General features: G+C 41.3%; 1 protein-coding gene across 1 annotated transcript in view; it reads left to right on the top strand.

Annotated features, from left to right (window-relative positions):
* Positions 1-19,058, top strand: part of PIP5K1B (phosphatidylinositol-4-phosphate 5-kinase type 1 beta) — a 127,787-nt gene that overhangs the window by 81,190 nt on the left and 27,539 nt on the right. The window contains exons 8-13 of the mRNA XM_075279042.1: positions 7,589-7,794; positions 13,244-13,327; positions 13,503-13,551; positions 14,945-15,029; positions 16,801-16,962; positions 17,939-18,083. Coding sequence (XP_075135143.1) covers positions 7,589-7,794; positions 13,244-13,327; positions 13,503-13,551; positions 14,945-15,029; positions 16,801-16,962; positions 17,939-18,083 — 731 coding nt within the window. The remainder of the gene's footprint in view (positions 1-7,588; positions 7,795-13,243; positions 13,328-13,502; positions 13,552-14,944; positions 15,030-16,800; positions 16,963-17,938; positions 18,084-19,058) is intronic.

The following is a 19,058-nucleotide window of genomic DNA, read 5'->3' as shown; positions in this document are numbered from 1 at the left end:
ATTAAAAATCAATAAACTTTAAATTAAATTAAAAAAAGAATGGAATAGGGATGGAGTACATATTAGAGCAACATCAGGCTTAGCGGTTTGGAGCAACGCTCATTTCCAAATTGTGGACTCTCTTAGTCATACATTTTCATTGGGAAAAGGCTGTTACATTTAGGTGAGCTTGACCTATCTAACTGTGTTGCTGGTTCAATGTGCTTCAACCTAGTTATGGTCTCACTTTAAAGGGGATATGCCATGAACATTATTTATTGGTAGGATAGAGAATAAATTGGTGGGGGTCTGACTGCTTAGAGACCCCACCAACAATCTTAAGAACAGTGGGTACATGCCCACTGAGAAAGTAGCAGTAAACGCACACATGCCCTCACTCTATTCATTTCAATGACAGTGCTATAGCAGTGTGTGAAATAATAAATACATTGTTACTTCTTCCTTCAGAATTAATATGGTATGTGCTGTTAATCAAATGCACTTGGTTAATTGATCATCAGAAAGCGTAACCACCTCTGTAAAAGCAGAAGTTCTGTCAGTTTGCTGGTTTGGACCAGTCAAGTATGTGTTAACACAAGTGCAAGGATGGAGGAAGTCAGCAATGATCTTAGACTAGCAATTGTTTGTGCCCAGTAATTTCGGAAATTGTTATAAGGACATTTCCAAACAATTTAAAGTTCATCATTCCACAGTGAGAAAGAGTATTCACAGGTGGAAAGCATTCAATACAGTAGACAATCTTTGAAGAACTAATCCCAGCAAATTTACTATGCAATACTCACAGAAATTGTAAAAAACCCAAGAGCTACGTCTAAGACTCTACATGTCTAAGCATGTTTAAATGTTCTCTACAGGTCTCAGCATGTTAAATGTTCAAGTTCATGACAATGAGAAAAAGACTGAACATGTATGGCTTGTTTGGAAGGGTTGCCAGGTGAAAGCTTATTTGGACACATGACATCAAGGTGGAGATGTTTGGTCATGATGCACATTGTCAGAAACCAAGCACACTATCAGCACAAACACCTCACTCCAATTGTCAGGCATGGAGGTAGATGGGTAATGATTTGGGCTTAGTTGTGGGGCCTAGGTATGTTGTAATAGAGATGACTATGGCTCATCTATTTACCAAAGTATTCTAGAGTCAAATCTGAGGCCATATATCCAAAAGCTAAAGCATGGCCATGACTGGGTCATGCAGTGTGACAATGATACTGAGCGCACCAGAAAATCTACAACAGAATAGCTGAAAAAGAAAAGAAACTCAGCCAAAGATTAGACCTCAACCCAACTGTAACACAGTGGGATAACCACTTCAGATTGCTGTGCATAATCTAATACCCACAAACCACGATAATCTGAAGCAATATTGTAAAGAAGAACAGGCCAAAATTCCTTCAGAACAATGTGAGAGACTGATAAAATCATACAGAAAACCATAAGCTGTTATTGCTGCTAAAGGGGGTTCTACATATCGGGTGTACATAGTGTTTTTTTACATATGGTATTTTTGTTAAATAAATAATGACACAGTGGAATTTATCTATCTTTTCGACCTTTGGTTTTTTTTTAATTATGTTTTAATACGTAAAGCCACAGTATTCAAAGAGGGTGTACTTTGTTATTCTCCTGACTACATACGTATATGTATATGTACTCAGCACGGATTACACGTGAGTTTATTTTGTCCAAAACTCTTCATTAACAACAAGATGCCCATGGCCACAGCATATGGTGACACTGTTGTTGGGTGGGTTTATTACTTATAATTGTGATCTTATGTTTTCCTGAGCTTGGTGGTGCTAGAACTTATGTTTTCTATATTTCCTTATATAGCAGCATTGTACATAGGTTGTCACCGCCAGTCCCTGTATGGGTTATATTCTAATTTCCCTAATATAGGCACACACTGGGGCTTATGCCATATAAGACCTGTACTGTACATACTTATCCCTCTGATTTCATAGAGATGTATGAAAACTGTATATATCTGCAGAAAAAAAAATGTAGCATGCACCAGTGGACTCCATATTTCTCTACGTATTTTCTCTTAGAGGCATTGTTCCATGTACAAGTCTCTTGCATTGCCAAACAGACTCTGAGCCGTAGTGCATAAGACCATATAGTGTTAAAAATACTACTTTTATAATGTTTCATGACCATGTAAAGCCTGTGCAGGAAAGATAAATTCCTTATTTCAATGAATTATTTTGCTACCATGACATTTTCTTTGTTACAATTTAATGTTCAGGTAAAAACGTGCAGTGATAATTGGCATACTATGGGTTTAAGACATGCAACGTAAGTCACCTTGCAATGCAGTTTTCTTACACAGCATGTACATAAGATTTGTCTAAATCCCATCCCGGACGCAGTAACCTTAAATTGCTGTGGTTTAGCGAGTAGTGAATTTGCGATGGCTGACCAATGGCAATTTCACTGTGTGTGTCTCAGGCCTTAGTGTGTCTGTCTCATTTTGTAAATAATAGGTTTCTGGACCTTGGAAAAAAAGATATTATTCTTTTCAGCTTTTTCTTTGATTTTCAGATAAATAGATACTGCAGTTATTACAACTAACTCACAATAGTCGGCCTGTTCTGATGTAAAGATGTGTCGCATGTTCCTTTATGAAAATGAAATGCAAATTAGGCTATACCCATATTTGACTGGTTGCTAATTTGAATAACAAAAACTTGACAGAAATATATTGAGCATATTCTTGTAATGACAGTATTCTGCTTACATGTACCGAGCGCTACAGCGCAGACATATATAGATAAGCTGCAACCATTTGGAGCACTTCCATTTTGATAAACTTTACATTGCAGACTAACAATCTTTATGGCGGCTGGAACAGCAACGCTCATATTTACAGAGCTTATCAATAGCCGCTTGGATGATACCAGGCACACCCAACTTGGCACCAGATCAACCTACAGTTATTAAGTTGGGTTTTAGGGTAAGTTCACATGGAGTTTTCTGGATCGGAACCTGAGGCGGCGGCCGCCTCAGGTTCCGATCCAAAAATCGGGTAGCCGCGCACCCTGCTCCGGATTAGGCTCAATGAATGGGCCTAGTCCGGAGGACGGTGTGTATACACCACAAGATTGTATTGGGTCTGTGACGAAAACATGCCATAAAAAGTCATGAGAGAATGTGTCTCCAGGAAATTACCTATTATTCAAATCATGTTAAACATATTAAAAAAAAAACAACTAAAAATTTAGCAATTTCAACTTTTGCCACTAAGTCTAAGGGCCACTTCACATGGAGTTTACACTCCGTGTATTTTGTATACTCTTGTTGTATTCTCGTAGACGCGCGCGCAAAAAGACGCACGTTATACGAACATGCCATTGAACTCAATGGCTAACTACATTTTACACGTGTATTTTTACATGTGTAAAATGTACAGAATACACCAAGCGTATACAGAATAAACAGAGCGTAAACTTCGTGTGAAGGGGCCCTAAGGCTTAGTCCTCACAGGATGTCCAGCAACAATAAAGCGCTGTGGGAAAATCCGCGGCGGCAACATACAACAGTTCTTTCCGCAGTGCTTTAAACAGAAAGTTTGCAGAGTTTTCTTCTGCAGACTTTCTGTTACAATTATACCTATGGGGAAACTGCCGGCATTTCTGTATGTATAATTGGCTTGTTGTGATTTCCAGCCGCGCCGGTTTTGGAAATCGTGGCGTGTCCACACAGCGGTTTTTACCACAAAAGGGGTATAGGATTTGCTGGAATCCCATCCACTTTGCCTGTACTGTAAAACACCGTGATTTTTTCCGCTGTGTTTCCGCCGCGAGCAAATCACAGCATTTCCGGCCTTTGAAGCCCTGGCCTAAAAAACTTCCTGCTTCCTATAGAAAGACCATAGACCATAGACACAATGGTCCGGATCAGACCTTATTCACTTGTGTGGGAGAGTTTTCTAGGCCTATTTTGTAATCTGGGCAGGGATGAGTGTAGATAAGATGTGAAATCACCTATTGTGGTGGATACTGTTTCTTATCTACATAGACATGATAGCTGTGATCATCAATGCTCTGATAAGTGAGGGGTTGCTGCCAGGGCCGCTGATAGGCCAGTACTACTGCTACTGGCGTCAGGGGCCCGGCCAAATTTAAAAATGGGGGGGGGCCCGGTTTTGGCCCGCCACCGTGTGCCGGCCCCCTGGCGCCGGCAGCAGTCATTGTATGTCCTGTTTCAACATACGTGGCTGAAGCGAGGAGCTGACCTGTGTCAGCTCCTCGCTTCGCCACTGCACGCCTCTCTCGCTGACACATATGCGGCTGAAGCGAGGAGCTGACCTGTGTCAGCTCCTCGCTTCGCGCTGCCGCCTCTCTCGGTGACACATATGCGGCTTGTGTCAGCAAGAGAGGCGGCAGCGGTGAAGCGAGGAGCTGACACAGGTCAGCTTCTCGCTTCATCCGCATATGTGTCAGCGTCAGCGAGAGAGGCGTCAGCGGCGAAGCGAGGAGCTGACATAGGTCAGCTCGCTTCAGCCGCTGAAGCGAGGAGCTGACCTGTGTCAGCTCCTCACTTCGCCGCTGCCGCCGACTACCCGGCAGTGTAGACGCGATGTGATGACGTCACATCGCGTCTACAACTGTGCGCCAGTAAGAGAGAGAGGCGTGCAGAGAGCAGCGGGGGAACGAAGGAGAAGGTAAGTGTAATGTGGAACGTGAAACTGGGGGCAGATGAAGGAGAGGACGGCATGACACTGGGGGCAGAGATGTGAGGACATGAAACTGTGGGCAGAAATGGAGGGGACATGGATCTGGGGGCAGAGATGGAGAGGACATGAATCTGGGGGCAGAGATGGGGGGACATTAATCTGGGGGAAGAGATGGGGGGACATGAATCTGGGGGCAGAGATGGAGGGGACATTAATCTGGGGGAAGAGATGGGGGGACATGAATCTGGGAGCAGAGATGGAGGGACATGAATCTGGGGGCAGAGATGGAGGGACATGAATCTGGGGGCAGAGATGTGGGGACATGAATCTGGGGGCAGAAATGGAGGGGACATGAATCTGGGGGCAGATGAAGGGTGTATATGAAGCTGGGGGAGAGACGGAGGGGGGACATATAATTTACGGGTGACTGTAGGAGGATTATACAGTGTGCGGGCAAATGGAAAATTAATGAGTGGGCGGAGTCAACAGTGGGTGGGGCTAAATTTCCCGCGGCGCACATTTTGTCCCTCTTTTGGGTCTTCAAAAGTTGAGAGGTATGGGTACAGGGGGCAATGGAAAGATGTTAGAGGGTGGACGGGGGGGGGGGATTGTTGGGACATCGGGTGTGCGGCACTGCGGAGAGGGAACTGGGGCAATAATATATAATATATAAGTTTTTAGCTGGAGAATAATAATGATGTAGGCTGCTATGCTACTAGCATAGCAGCCTGTTTGGGGGTGGGACTTTCACTTTAAAGGAGTGTTCACATTGCGTTTTTGGCCTCCCTTGCCGGGATACGTTGGTAACCAGTCACCATCAGCTCCCCACTTATCCCTGCACGGAGAACTGCAGGCCCCCCCTTTTTTTTTAATGGCCAGTTCTTCGTGCAGGGATAAGTTGACAGCTGATTATGACTGGTTACCAACGGATCCCGGCAAGGGAGGCCAAAAACGCAATGTGAATAAACCCTGAGGATTTATTAGGAGGGCTCTTATAGATGGTGTTGGCTCTCTATAGGCGCTGTCACACAGATTTTACCTGCAAATAGAATCTGATTAAGCCTTGTAATGCTGCTAAATAAAGGGAAATGTAATACATAATTGGTATGACGCAAAATAAGGTAGTTTTAAAATGGCGGGGGAGGGGGGGCCCAGACACTTAGGCTGTATGGGGCCCCAAAATTCCTGATGGCGGCCCTGGCTGCTGCAAACAAATCTATAAAAAAACAGGAAGCCCCAGTGTATTATATGGGTTAGTGGAGAACTACTGAATTTTTAAGATTTTTTTTTTTAAACAGATAATAACATGGAAACATTTTAAAAACCTCACCAAAATTTTTTAAAAATATGTTTAACATAAAACTTGATTAAAAGTATTTATTTTTTTGGGTGACACATTGCCTTTAAAAGCAACAACATATTATGTGCATTTCTAAAATGACTATTAATACAAGTAGAAGGGGAGCATTCATAAATCTATCTATGGTCAAGTCTGCCGATATGTACTCACCTTCATGATATAAGAAATTACTGCACACTCCATTCTTCACTTAGGCTGGGGCCCCACGAACCGGAAATGCCGCGATTTGCCTGCGGCGGGGACGCTGCGGGAAAAATCGTGGCGTTGTACAGTGCAGGCAAAGTGAATGTGATTCATGCGAATCCCATCCCCACTTTGCGGAAAAGATCGCAATGCAGACACGCTGCGATTTGCAAATCCATTGTGGCTTTGCAAATCGCAGCATGTCAATTACATCTACGGAAACGCCGGCGGCTTTCCCATAGATATAATGTTAAGAGAAAGTCCGCATAGGAAAAAACTCTGTGAACTTTCTCTTAAAAGCGCTGCGGAAAGAACTGCAATGTGATCACACAGCGGTTCTTCCCGCAGCGCTTTTCTGCTGCGGATACAGCCTTACAGACTACTTACCTGATCGAATTAGCAATATAGCGGGCGCAGGAAAAACCACGCGATTTTTCTCGCAACGCTTTTCACAGAAAGCCTTCTGTGGACTTTCCTCTTCCATTATACCCATAGGTTAACCGCTGGTGTTTCCGTAGGTATAATTGACATGCAGCGATTTCCAAAACTGTAATGCGACGTATTTTTCCGCAGTTTGTGGATGGGATTCTCTAGAATTCCATCCACTTTGCAGGGACTTGTATTCATTTTTTTTTAGTTTTTGCATTTTTATATGTTTTCTATTACAAAAAGTCAATAAAATAAATGAAACAGAAATGATGCATTGTTACAGACTGGCATGTAATCGCTTAACCATTTCATTGCTCAATTTTTATGCCTTTTCAATGTTCTGTAGACTCTGTTTATTGGAGCAAATGTCACAATGTTAAAAAGAAAACATCTTGTGTGTGTTGTCTGGTCTATGATAAGACGTACAAATTCTTAGAATGTGCACACCCTTTATATCATAGTGTTCCAAAATGTCTTGTGTAACTGTTACTGTTATTACGTGGAACTACTAGGATGTTCTACACTTTTAGTGGTCACTAAAGTGACTTGTTAGAAGGGTCTCCTTAAACACTAAACTTATCAAAAAGTGTCCACCTGTATGGAAGGCTGTGATCCCCTGTAATAAGTGAAATCTCAGTGACAGGTGACCACTATCTGACATGTTTCTACAGGGAAGCAGCCTACTTCTCCGAACGTGCCAAATGTTCAGGCCACATGGCTTCCTCCTAGGTGTACTGAATTCTGTTAAAACTTAATTCTTCTAGTAAATACATTAGTAAAGGGCACATTTTTATGTCAGAGTCTTCCAGTTGCTTTTGTGCTTCTATGATAAGAACCAGAACAATTCTAAAGCATTCTTATACTGTATTAACAGGGCAATGAGCCACTGACTTGTGTTCTAAATCTATTAATGAATATTTTTTCTATTTTAACAGGTATTAGAAAGTTTCAAGATTATGGACTACAGTCTATTGCTTGGAGTTCATGTCCTTGACCGTCCACCCAAAGAGAAAGAGGGAGAGACTTCTCAGTATTCCATAGACAATAAACGTCCATCAGTACAGAAAGTTCTCTATTCCACTGCCTTGGAGTCTATACAGGGTCCTGGGAAGGCTGTTGATGCGGTCACAAAAGAGAATACGTAAGGCTTATTTCATTTGTTTGTAGAAGTTGTAAATTCTTTAGTTTCCAGTGAACACTTTTTATGAACAAGCATAAAGAGCAAGGTTTGATCAGCTTACAGGAGTGATTCCGCAGCTAAAATTAACATGCAGCTTTTCAGCAGCTTTTTTTTTTCTGCAAACATTTTATCCGCAATTGCGGATCTATAATTGTAAATCAAAGTCCAGACACATGAATTTCCATGGGCCCATACACACAGCTGTAGTTTTTGTGACTGTCAGTCCAGGCTGTAGTGTAGAGCCATCTTCCCATGAACCCTGACCAGCTTACCTGTCCCTGAAGAAGAAAACCATCCCCACAGGATGATGCTGCCACCACTATGTGTCACAGTGGGGATGGTGTTTTGAGGGTGATGGGCAGTGTTACTTTTCTACCACACACAGCGCTTTGCATTTAGGTCAAAAAGTTCAACTTTTCTCTCATCTGACCAGAGCAGATTCTTCTTCATTTGCTGTGTCCCCCTATATGACTTGTGGCAAACTGCAAACTGCTTTTCTTATGTCTTTCTTTCAATAATTGTTTTCTTCTTGCTACTCTTCCATAAAGGCCCGATTTATGGCTTGCACGACTTGTAGTTATCCTGTGGACAGATTCTCCCACCTGAGCTTTGATTTTCTGCAGCTCCTCCAGAGTGACCATGGGCCTCTTGACTGCTTCTCTGACCAGTGCTCTCCTTGCTCAATCTGTCAGTTTAAGATAAGATAATCCTTTAATAGTCCCACAGTGGGGAAATTTCAGTATGTTACAGCAGCATAGTAATACAGATACAGGATAATACACAGTAATATATTACAGACGTAGACACTAGAGATGAGCGAACACTAAAATGTTCGAGGTTCGAAATTCGATTCGAACAGCCGCTCACTGTTCGAGTGTTCGAATGGGTTTCGAACCCCATTATAGTCTATGGGGAACATAAACTCGTTAAGGGGGAAACCCAAATTCGTGTCTGGAGGGTCACCAAGTCCACTATGACACCCCAGGAAATGATACCAACACCCTGGAATGACACTGGGACAGCAGGGGAAGCATGTCTGGGGGCATAAAAGTCACTTTATTTCATGGAAATCCCTGTCAGTTTGCGATTTTCGCAAGCTAACTTTTCCCCATAGAAATGCATTGGCCAGTGCTGATTGGCCAGAGTACGGAACTCGACCAATCAGCGCTGGCTCTGCTGGAGGAGGCGGAGTCTAAGATCGCTCCACACCAGTCTCCATTCAGGTCCGACCTTAGACTCCGTCTCCTCCGGCAGAGCCAGCGCTGATTGGCCGAAGGCTGGCCAATGCATTCCTATGCGAATGCAGAGACTTAGCAGTGCTGAGTCAGTTTTGCTCAACTACACATCTGATGCACACTCGGCACTGCTACATCAGATGTAGCAATCTGATGTAGCAGAGCCGAGGGTGCACTAGAACCCCTGTGCAAACTCAGTTCACGCTAATAGAATGCATTGGCCAGCGCTGATTGGCCAATGCATTCTATTAGCCCGATGAAGTAGAGCTGAATGTGTGTGTTAAGCACACACATTCAGCACTGCTTCATCACGCCAATACAATGCATTAGCCAGTGCTGATTGGCCAGAGTACGGAATTCGGCCAATCAGCGCTGGCTCTGCTGGAGGAGGCGGAGTCTAAGGTCGGACCTGAATGGAGACTGGTGTGGAGCGATCTTAGACTCCGCCTCCTCCAGCAGAGCCAGCGCTGATTGGCCGAATTCCGTACTCTGGCCAATCAGCGCTGGCCAATGCATTCTATTAGCCCGATGAAGTAGAGCTGAATGTGTGTGCTAAGCACACACATTCAGCACTGCTTCATCACGCCAATACAATGCATTAGCCAGTGCTGATTGGCCAGAGTACGGAATTCGGCCAATCAGCGCTGGCTCTGCTGGAGGAGGCGGAGTCTAAGGTCGGACCTGAATGGAGACTGGTGTGGAGCGATCTTAGACTCCGCCTCCTCCAGCAGAGCCAGCGCTGATTGGCCGAATTCCGTACTCTGGCCAATCAGCGCTGGCCAATGCATTCTATTAGCCCGATGAAGTAGAGCTGAATGTGTGTGCTTAGCACACACATTCAGCTCTACTTCATCGGGCTAATAGAATGCATTGGCCAATCAGCGCTGGCCAATGCATTCTATTAGCTTGATGAAGCAGAGTGTGCACAAGGGTTCAAGCGCACCCTCGGCTCTGATGTAGCAGAGCCGAGGGTGCACAAGGGTTCAAGTGCACCCTCGGCTCTCCTACATCAGAGCCGAGGGTGCGCTTGAACCCTTGTGCAGCCTCAGCTCTGCTACATCAGAGCCGAGGGTGCGCTTGAACCCTTGTGCACACTCTGCTTCATCAAGCTAATAGAATGCATTGGCCAGCACTGATTGGCCAGAGTACGGAATTCGGCCAATCAGCGCTGGCCAATGCATCCCTATGGGAAAAAGTTTATCTCACAAAAATCACAATTACACACCCGATAGAGCCCCAAAAAGTTATTTTTAATAACATTCCCCCCTAAATAAAGGTTATCCCTAGCTATCCCTGCCTGTACAGCTATCCCTGTCTCATAGTCACAAAGTTCACATTCTCATATGACCCGGATTTGAAATCCACTATTCGTCTAAAATGGAGGTCACCTGATTTCGGCAGCCAATGACTTTTTCCAATTTTTTTCAATGCCCCCAGTGTCGTAGTTCCTGTCCCACCTCCCCTGCGCTGTTATTGGTGCAAAAAAGGCGCCAGGGAAGGTGGGAGGGGAATCGAATTTTGGCGCACTTTACCACGCGGTGTTCGATTCGATTCGAACATGGCGAACACCCTGATATCCGATCGAACATGTGTTCGATAGAACACTGTTCGCTCATCTCTAGTAGACACACATATGCTGTGTGATCGGGGGGTGCCCAAATGAAGTATTTGCAGCCCGGAGTCTGGACAGTCACCGCAGGCTACATGAAGCCTCTACATACCTGGTTGATCCTGCCTGCGTTGAAGTAAGTCAGCCTATGCGTCTGCATAGGCTAACTTCCTCTATAGACTGCAATACAAGTGAATTGCGAGTCTATAATGCTGAATCAGCAATCCAGTGGACCACTGGTTCAGGTCCCCTAGTGGGACATCAATAAAAAGTTTAAAAAAAAGAATTTAAGTTTATGAAAAATAAAGAAATAAATGTATTAATCAAGCAAAGAAATAATGATTTTTTGCCATCTCACCTTATTAAAATGCTATAAAAAGTGATCAAAAAGTCACACATACCCCAAAACAATACCAATAAAAAGCACAGATCGTCCCACAAAAAATAAGCCCTCAACCAACTCTATCAACCAAAAAAAAAATGCTACACATCTCAGAAAATGGCGATGAAAATAATTGATTTCTTTCACCAAATAGTTATTTGTTCTGCAAAACCTGTAACGCATAAAAAACTATATAAATGAGGTATCGCCGTAATCGTATTGACCCGCAGAATAAAGGTCACATGTTACTTATACGCTACGCTGGGTGGAAAAAAAATTAAAAGTTAAAAAGCAATACCAGAATTGCTGGGAGATTTTTAATCCACCAAGAAAGAGTTAATAAAATTTATTCTATAGTTTATAGGCATCCAGAAATGTTGTCATTGCAAAATACATTTCATCCCGCAAAAAACAAACCCTGTGGCCACATCATCAGTAAAATTAAAAAAAATATAGCTTGTACAATGTGAAGACAAAAATCCCAAAAAATCAACAAATCATTAGAACACAACTGGCTGTGGCAGGAAGGGAATGTATAAGATGTGTATAAGCGTATATCAGCAAACACCCCAGATTTAAAGCTTATGAGGGAAAATATACCAGAACTGACCCCCAAAGTGACCCCCAATCTTACTGGGGATATAGTGGAGAATTTTGTGTTCCTAATGCACTCTGCACAGCTTATATATTCATGCTCCACCATCCGCTGTGTAGTCATGTCTGGGATACTAATGCTCATTAGACCCCTGATAAATTTTTTGAGGGGTGCAGTTTACAAAATGGGGTCACTTTTGGGTGTTTCCAGTGTTTTGGTACGCTAGGGCCCTGCAAATGCGAAATGGCACTTGTAAACAATTCCAGCAAAATTTGCGCTCCTACCATGTACCCACACAGCAGATTATGGCCACATATGGGATATTGCCGTGTTCAGGAGAAATTGTGTAACAATCTGTGTTTTTTTTTTTCTCTTTTAACCCCTTGTGAAAATGAAACTTTGGGGATAAAGTGACATTTTAGTAATTTTTCATTTACACATCCCAATGTTAATAAAATCTGTGAAAAGGCTGTGGGGTCTAAATGCTCACTGTACCACTTGATGAATTCTGTGAGGGGTGTAGTTTCCAAAATAGGGTCCTTTTTGGGGGGGTTTCCATTGTTTTGGTACTCTAGGGGCTCTGCAAATGAGGCATGGTGCCTGAAAATTATTCCAGCAAAATCTGCTTTTCAAACACCCAGTGTCGCTCCTTCCCTTCCATGCGCTGCCGTGTGCCCAAAAATCAGTTTACACCCACATGTGGGGGATTTCTGTGCTTCATAGAAATTGCATAACAAAATGTGAGATGCATTTTTTCCTTTAACCCTTTGGGAATGTGTTAATTTTAGGGCTATATGAATGTATTATAGAAAAAAAATTAAATGTCTAAATTTCGCCTCCATATTACTTCAATTTCCGTGAAATACTTAAAGGGTTAACAAACTTCCCAAATGCTGTTTTGAATTATTTGAGGGGTGCAGTTTTGAAAATGGGGTGATTTATGGGGGTTTCTGTTATATAGGCCTTTATAATTCCTTTCAGAACTGAAGGGGTCCCTAAAAAATTTGCTTGGGGAATTTTCTTGTAAATCTGGAAAATCGCTGTTACACTTCAAAGCCTTCTAACATCCAAAATAAATTAAAAGACAATCAAAAGATGATGCCGATATAAAGCAGAGATATGGTAGATAATATTAATTCATGTATTTGTGTGATATAACTATCTGTTTGAAAAGCAAAGCAGTTCACATTTTGAAAATTGCGATTTGTTTGCAAATTTCCATCAAATTTTCTATTTTTTTCTTATAATAAATACACAAATATTGATTCGATTTTAACACTAACATGAAGTACAGTGTGTCACGAGAAAACAGTCTCAAAATCACTTGTATAAGTTAAAGCGTCTCAAAGCTATTGCCTTATAAAGTGACACATGTCAGTTTTGATAAACGAGGCCTGGTCCTTAAGGCACTTTTGGGCTGTGTCCTTAAGGGGTTAAATACGTTTAACTTTGTGGTTGTAAGGTGGCAAAATGAGAAAAAGTTCAATGGGTATGAATACTTTTTCAAGCCACTGTAAATGTATACGCATGTATGTGTGAGCAATCTGGAATATAACAATATGATAATAATGTTCTCACTTTTTAAATAGGATGGGTGGTATCCCTGCAAAGAATCATAAGGGAGAGAGAATGCTGCTTTTTATGGGTATTATCGATATTCTCCAGTCTTACAGGTAAATAATTTACAAGTCTCTCACATCCCTTGTATAGAAATGACGCCATATTTACACTACCATCAAAGTTTGTTCCCTTTACATGAAGGAAACAAGGCAAACAGTGGTGGCATTTATGTATTATATGAATTGACTGAAATATTTAATAACTTTTAAATCATGTGTTTGTCTTTAGGTTAATAAAGAAATTGGAACATTCATGGAAAGCATTAGTTTATGATGGGGTGAGTTCTCACTAATTTAAAAACATTTATTAACACTTTACATTTTTTGCCTTTAACTCTGTTAGGCTGAGGCCCCACGTTGCGGAAACGCAGCTTCTTTTGTTGTAGATTTTGCTGCGTTATTTTGAGCCAAAGCCAAGAATGGCTACAGAGGGAATGGGAAATATATAGGAAGTTCTTATACTTCTCCCATTTGCTCAGACCAATCCTGGCTTTGGCTCAAAAAAACCCCCAACAAAATGTGCAACAAAAGAAGCTGCGTTTGGAGCTGAGGCTCCAAGTTGTGAAAACGCTGTTTTTGCCGTGTTTTTACCTGCAAAGTGAATGAGATTCTGGCTAGTTCCATCCACACATTGCAGAAAAGAATTAGCATTAGAAAAGCTGAGTTTTCAAAAATGCCACATTTTTTTCCACGTTTTTTTTTTTCCCCCCACAATGTACATGTATAAATTGCCACTCAATACACACTCTCCTCACTGCACTCATGCAGTAAGGAAGACCAGGGTCCATCCAGTGGGGTCCCCAGCAATCATACATTCATCACCTAAGATTGATGACAAATGTCATTCAAGTTAAAACATAAAAAATATGTGATGTGTTGGAAATCCCTCAACTGGAGAGACAATGGTTTGTATGGTGAATATGTATATGACTATTTATTACATAGCTGAGATGGTTGCAAACTAAATTGTTCCCATGTTGCCTGTTTATCCATCACCAATGGACTCCGAAAATAAACACAAAAGGAGCCCAAAGGCCCCCATTGACTGTAATGGAGTCCATCAGGTGAAATTGCCAGACAAAAAAGTAGGGCTTACAGAACTTTTTGGTCCGGTGATTTCTTATAGATCTGCTCAGGACAGACCTCCATGGCAGATGTGAGCGGACATTTCTGTAAGGCTTGGAAGTTTATACTCAAGCCCAGAACATTAAATCATGGGGCAAATATGGGCAAATATTAGTTCTTAGTGCACACTTTGTTTGATAACATACCGTCTAGGTACTAAGAGAGGTTGTCCTTCGAAAGGTTTGAGTTTACAATGTACTTTCCATTATGTCTGATCATTTTATGAAGATATTATTTGTCTTTGGAACATATTTTATATTTATCCATATCTTATGTTACTTCATGGGTCAAAACAGGTCATAAACCGCAAGCCAATATAACATCTTCCTCTTGCTGGGCAGATGGGCTTTATTCTCCCTCTTAATTCAGTACACTGGATTTACTTTATAAAAATCCCCCAGGGAGCTGAGCGAAAATCTTGTATAACAGGATTTGCTTTCACAAGAATTTCATTGGGGGGAAACTGTTCTCATGGGCTTATCAGAGGAATTTGCATTACCGGGATTTACTGTTTTATAACATGAATGCCTGTTATTTTCTTTCTAGGACACGGTGTCAGTCCATAGGCCAAGTTTTTATGCAGACAGATTTTTGAAGTTTATGAACTCCAGGGTCTTCAAGAAAGTCCAAGGTAACAAAGGAATGTGGTGATATTTTCAAGAAAGAACTTTGAAATATAGTATTGACAATCGAGATTGAACGATGATAAAAAAAAAATTATGTGGGCAATAAGAGAAAAGAGAATACATCTTTTCATTTGCTATACAGGATTTTAGATGTAATGCATTTAGGTGTTTTGACCACCTACGTTTATTAAAATCACAGCATATCAATTATATCTTTGGACATGCTGGTGTTTTTTTGTATAGGTATAATAGAGGCAGAAAGTCTGCAGAGGAAACTGCGAAAATGCAATGAAAAACATTTCCACCACAATTTTTTTCCCACAGCTTTTTGTTTTTGCTGCGTCTCGCTACATGGGGCCTTAGCCTTAATGTTTCAGAATTCTAATCTTATAATATGACAAATTACTAGGACGAAACTAGTGCAACTCATTCAAAATAGTCACTTACAAATTTGTACCAATAGTACATTTGGGCTGTCATAAAAACTTATTGAAAATCTGACCTGACTTCTAATCTATACATTTCTTCTATCTGTTAGGCCCGGTCACATCTACATTTGGGTTTCTGTTCGGGGAGTTCGCATGGAGACTCCCTGAACAGAAAACTATACGCATAGAAAAGCAATTACCTGGGAAAACACATGGATCCCATTGACTTTAATGGGGTCCATGTGGTTTCCGCTCGGTTTTCACATGAAACATGCGGAGAAAAAAGTCCTGCAAGCAGAATTTTTCTCTCCTTATGTTTTGAGCAGAAACCACACGGACCCCATTATAGTCTATGGGGTCCACGTGTTTTCCCAGGTAACCGCTTTTCTATGTGTGTAGGTTTCTGTTCGGGAGATGCCCAAATGGAAACTCGTACGCACATGTGAACCGGGCCTTACACTACAAATCTAGGTACTGTTGTATCTACAGTATAAGATGAAAGTTGTAGAATGTCTTTCTTTTTATAGAAATAACCTACAATACTCTGGTTGCATAAGATTTCATACACCTCAACTAATACATAATGGAAGAAAATTTAGATTTTCTCATTGAAATAAGCTATAGCCTTTTTAATGTATCAAAACACAGTAGAGCCGTGAGTACCGAGCCTGTACAATGGCACACAGAGTCCATGAGGTTCTGTACTACATAACATTAGGCACTAGTTGTTGCATTGTGGTGCATACCTACAGATATACAGATATTCTATGACAGAATACCTTCTAAGGGAAAATGCTTCTGTAATTTATGTAACATGTACATACTTTCTCACGAATTCTGTATTAATCTATAATATGAATATTACCTAACACATCAATATAAAAAAAAATATTATTTTACCCTAAATAAATGAATGTGCAAAATATATAAGTGCCAAATATGCATTTCAAGGTAGGTTACTGACCAAAGATTTGACCTGCCATTGTATAAACACTGCAGTTTTACAGGCACTACAAAATGAATGGGATTCTAGCAAATCCCATCCACACATTGCGGAAAAATATGTGAAGTGGAAACGCTGTGATTTCCAAAATCAATTCGATTTTGGAAATCACAGCATGTCAATTATACCTACGGAAATGCTGATGGCTTCCCTATAGGTATAATGGAAGCAAAAATTTCTTCTGCTGACTTTCTGTGGAAAGCACTGTGGGAAAAACCGTGATGCGTTGCTGCTGCAGTTTTTCCTGCAGCTCTTTTTTGCTGTGGCCTGCTACATGAGAGAGCCATGATACATAATACCAGACAACTAGGAGGGAGTTTGTTAACTTTGGAAGTCTTTTTTCAGCTATTAAGTCATCACCTTCCAAGCGACGGTGCAATTCAATTCCGGCTTTGAAGTCTTCGTCACAAGAGATACTGTCTGCCAACACACAGGAGACACTAGAAGAGAAAGAGAAAAGCAAAAAAATAACAGAAGGACAAAGTTTCACCAGTTTGGACGAAGAGGGTAAGAAGGGACAATAGCAATTTAAAAATAAAATCCTAAATAAACAAATTTCGTAATGACAATGATTCCCATGCAACCTCATTGCATTTTGACTCACAAGAATCCCCTAAACACATTCATATCCCACATTAAATAAAAGTGTAAGGACAGCTAATAAATTAGTGAGGGGATTTAATAAGGCTGGCATTCTGTACACCAGTTTTAATCCATTCCTCCACTGGTAGTAACTGTGAAGCTCTTAATAATTTATATTCAGTCCTATGGGCCAGAATTGAAAACTATGCTAGTCGGGAAGTGGTGTAAATTTAAGATATAACTCATGTCATCTTTCAGCGTGAGCTATAGTAAATATGTCAGGCCAAGGCGAGATTCCTTGGTCTCTGCCCTACTATGTACACTATAGTAAAAAATAGCAAACGGGGTGCAGGGCCCTGTGATTGGGCCTCAATAGTGACCCCAGGGTGTGCGATTTCAGCCCACACATAGCAGGCATTTCCCAGGAATGCCTCCACCAGATTTCAGCACTTCCCAGCCTGTCCATCCTGGGGCCAGCTGGGACGAAGAGCTTGGCAACCCACGAGTGCGCAGGATGTACAGACCCAGTGTCAGCATCTGTGGGCAAATGTGCCACAGGATACCATATGGAACTTTTATGCCTTCATGTCCAACCCCATCTCATCTTGTATCCAGGCTAAAGGCGATGCAAAAGGGTATTAGAGCCTCCTTCAATTGTACAAATTTTCTCAATAAATGTATCCTTTCGCTCAAGCATTTTAATCACTTATATATATTATCAAACACATATAACATTTCATTCGATCCCAATAACTTTTTCTTGGTGCATTATTTTTTTTTTCAACGAGTGTATTTTAGATAAAGGATAAATAATGAATAAATGATAGAACAGTACCATTATGATATTATCAAGCAACATATAAACACATACATATTAACCTTTTTTTTTTTATTTCGCCAGCATTAAATTCAAGGCAGCGGCCTGACTTGGTGCCCAGCACACCATCCTTATTTGAAGCTGCTTCCTTAGCAACTACAATATCCTCTTCATCATTGTATGCTGATGATCAGTATCACCATGAAGACACAATTCACTATTCTAGCAGGTAACTAATCTCACTTTAATATCCTGACCACGGTCAGATTCAAAGGTTGAAAACAATGTAGTTTCTCCTTAGTAACCATTCAATAAATATATCATTTACATTTTTTTTTTAAGTTTAAAGTCGCCTAACCTTGTTCCCACAGATGCCTGCAGGCTCCAGCTGTAATGATGTGTGTAACTTAGCACTTATTGCACCTCCCTGCTGCAGGCATCATCAGCCAAAGCTTGAATAGTGAGCTTCACTTTTGTATTCAACTTTATCTGCATCCTATGGACACAGATACTGTTGAGATCAGCACCTGCCATATAGAATAGCAGGACAGTACCCGAAATGCAGGACTGCCCCTTTCTATCTGAGTTGGATGAGTAGGCACCCATTATTATATGGCATTTGCCCTATAGTTAAAGTGGCCCCAATTCCAAGCAATAAGGTAGGATGCAGCAACAGAATGTTAACTGGAAGCCACAACTTTCTGCTGGACCCACTGCACAACAGACACCAATGGAGCTCAATGAACCCCATTAACTTATAATGAGGTCTGTCAGGTTCTGCAAAGTGTCCGCTGTGTTGATGGAATCTGTGATGAATGCATATTGTGTGACTAAAGCTGAGCCACAGAAAACACTATTTAGGACAACTATGTGAATCTTTGTTGGATATATTCTAATGTAAAATTACCTGTAAACCATAGTCTCAAATATTATGAGAAATACAATAAAATGTGTTATTTATTCCAGCACCAATAGAATCTGTCAGGTACAATATTATAATCTTTTATTGGATCATTATAAAACCTTCACAGAGATAAGTGAAAATAGAAGGTGAACATCTAATGTGTTACTATCAGCCCTTGGTGCTGCCTGTCGGCCATATGAAGGCATACGACTACTATGGAGTACAGTTGTAGACTATCATATGCCTGGCTCAAACTACCCAAACTGTTGAAATTCAGATACATCATACTCAAATGGTCCT

This window comes from Leptodactylus fuscus, chromosome 1, assembly GCF_031893055.1.
Source record: "Leptodactylus fuscus isolate aLepFus1 chromosome 1, aLepFus1.hap2, whole genome shotgun sequence".
In the NCBI taxonomy this organism is placed as follows: domain Eukaryota; kingdom Metazoa; phylum Chordata; class Amphibia; order Anura; family Leptodactylidae; genus Leptodactylus; species Leptodactylus fuscus.
This window is presented reverse-complemented; position numbering and strand designations above follow the sequence as displayed.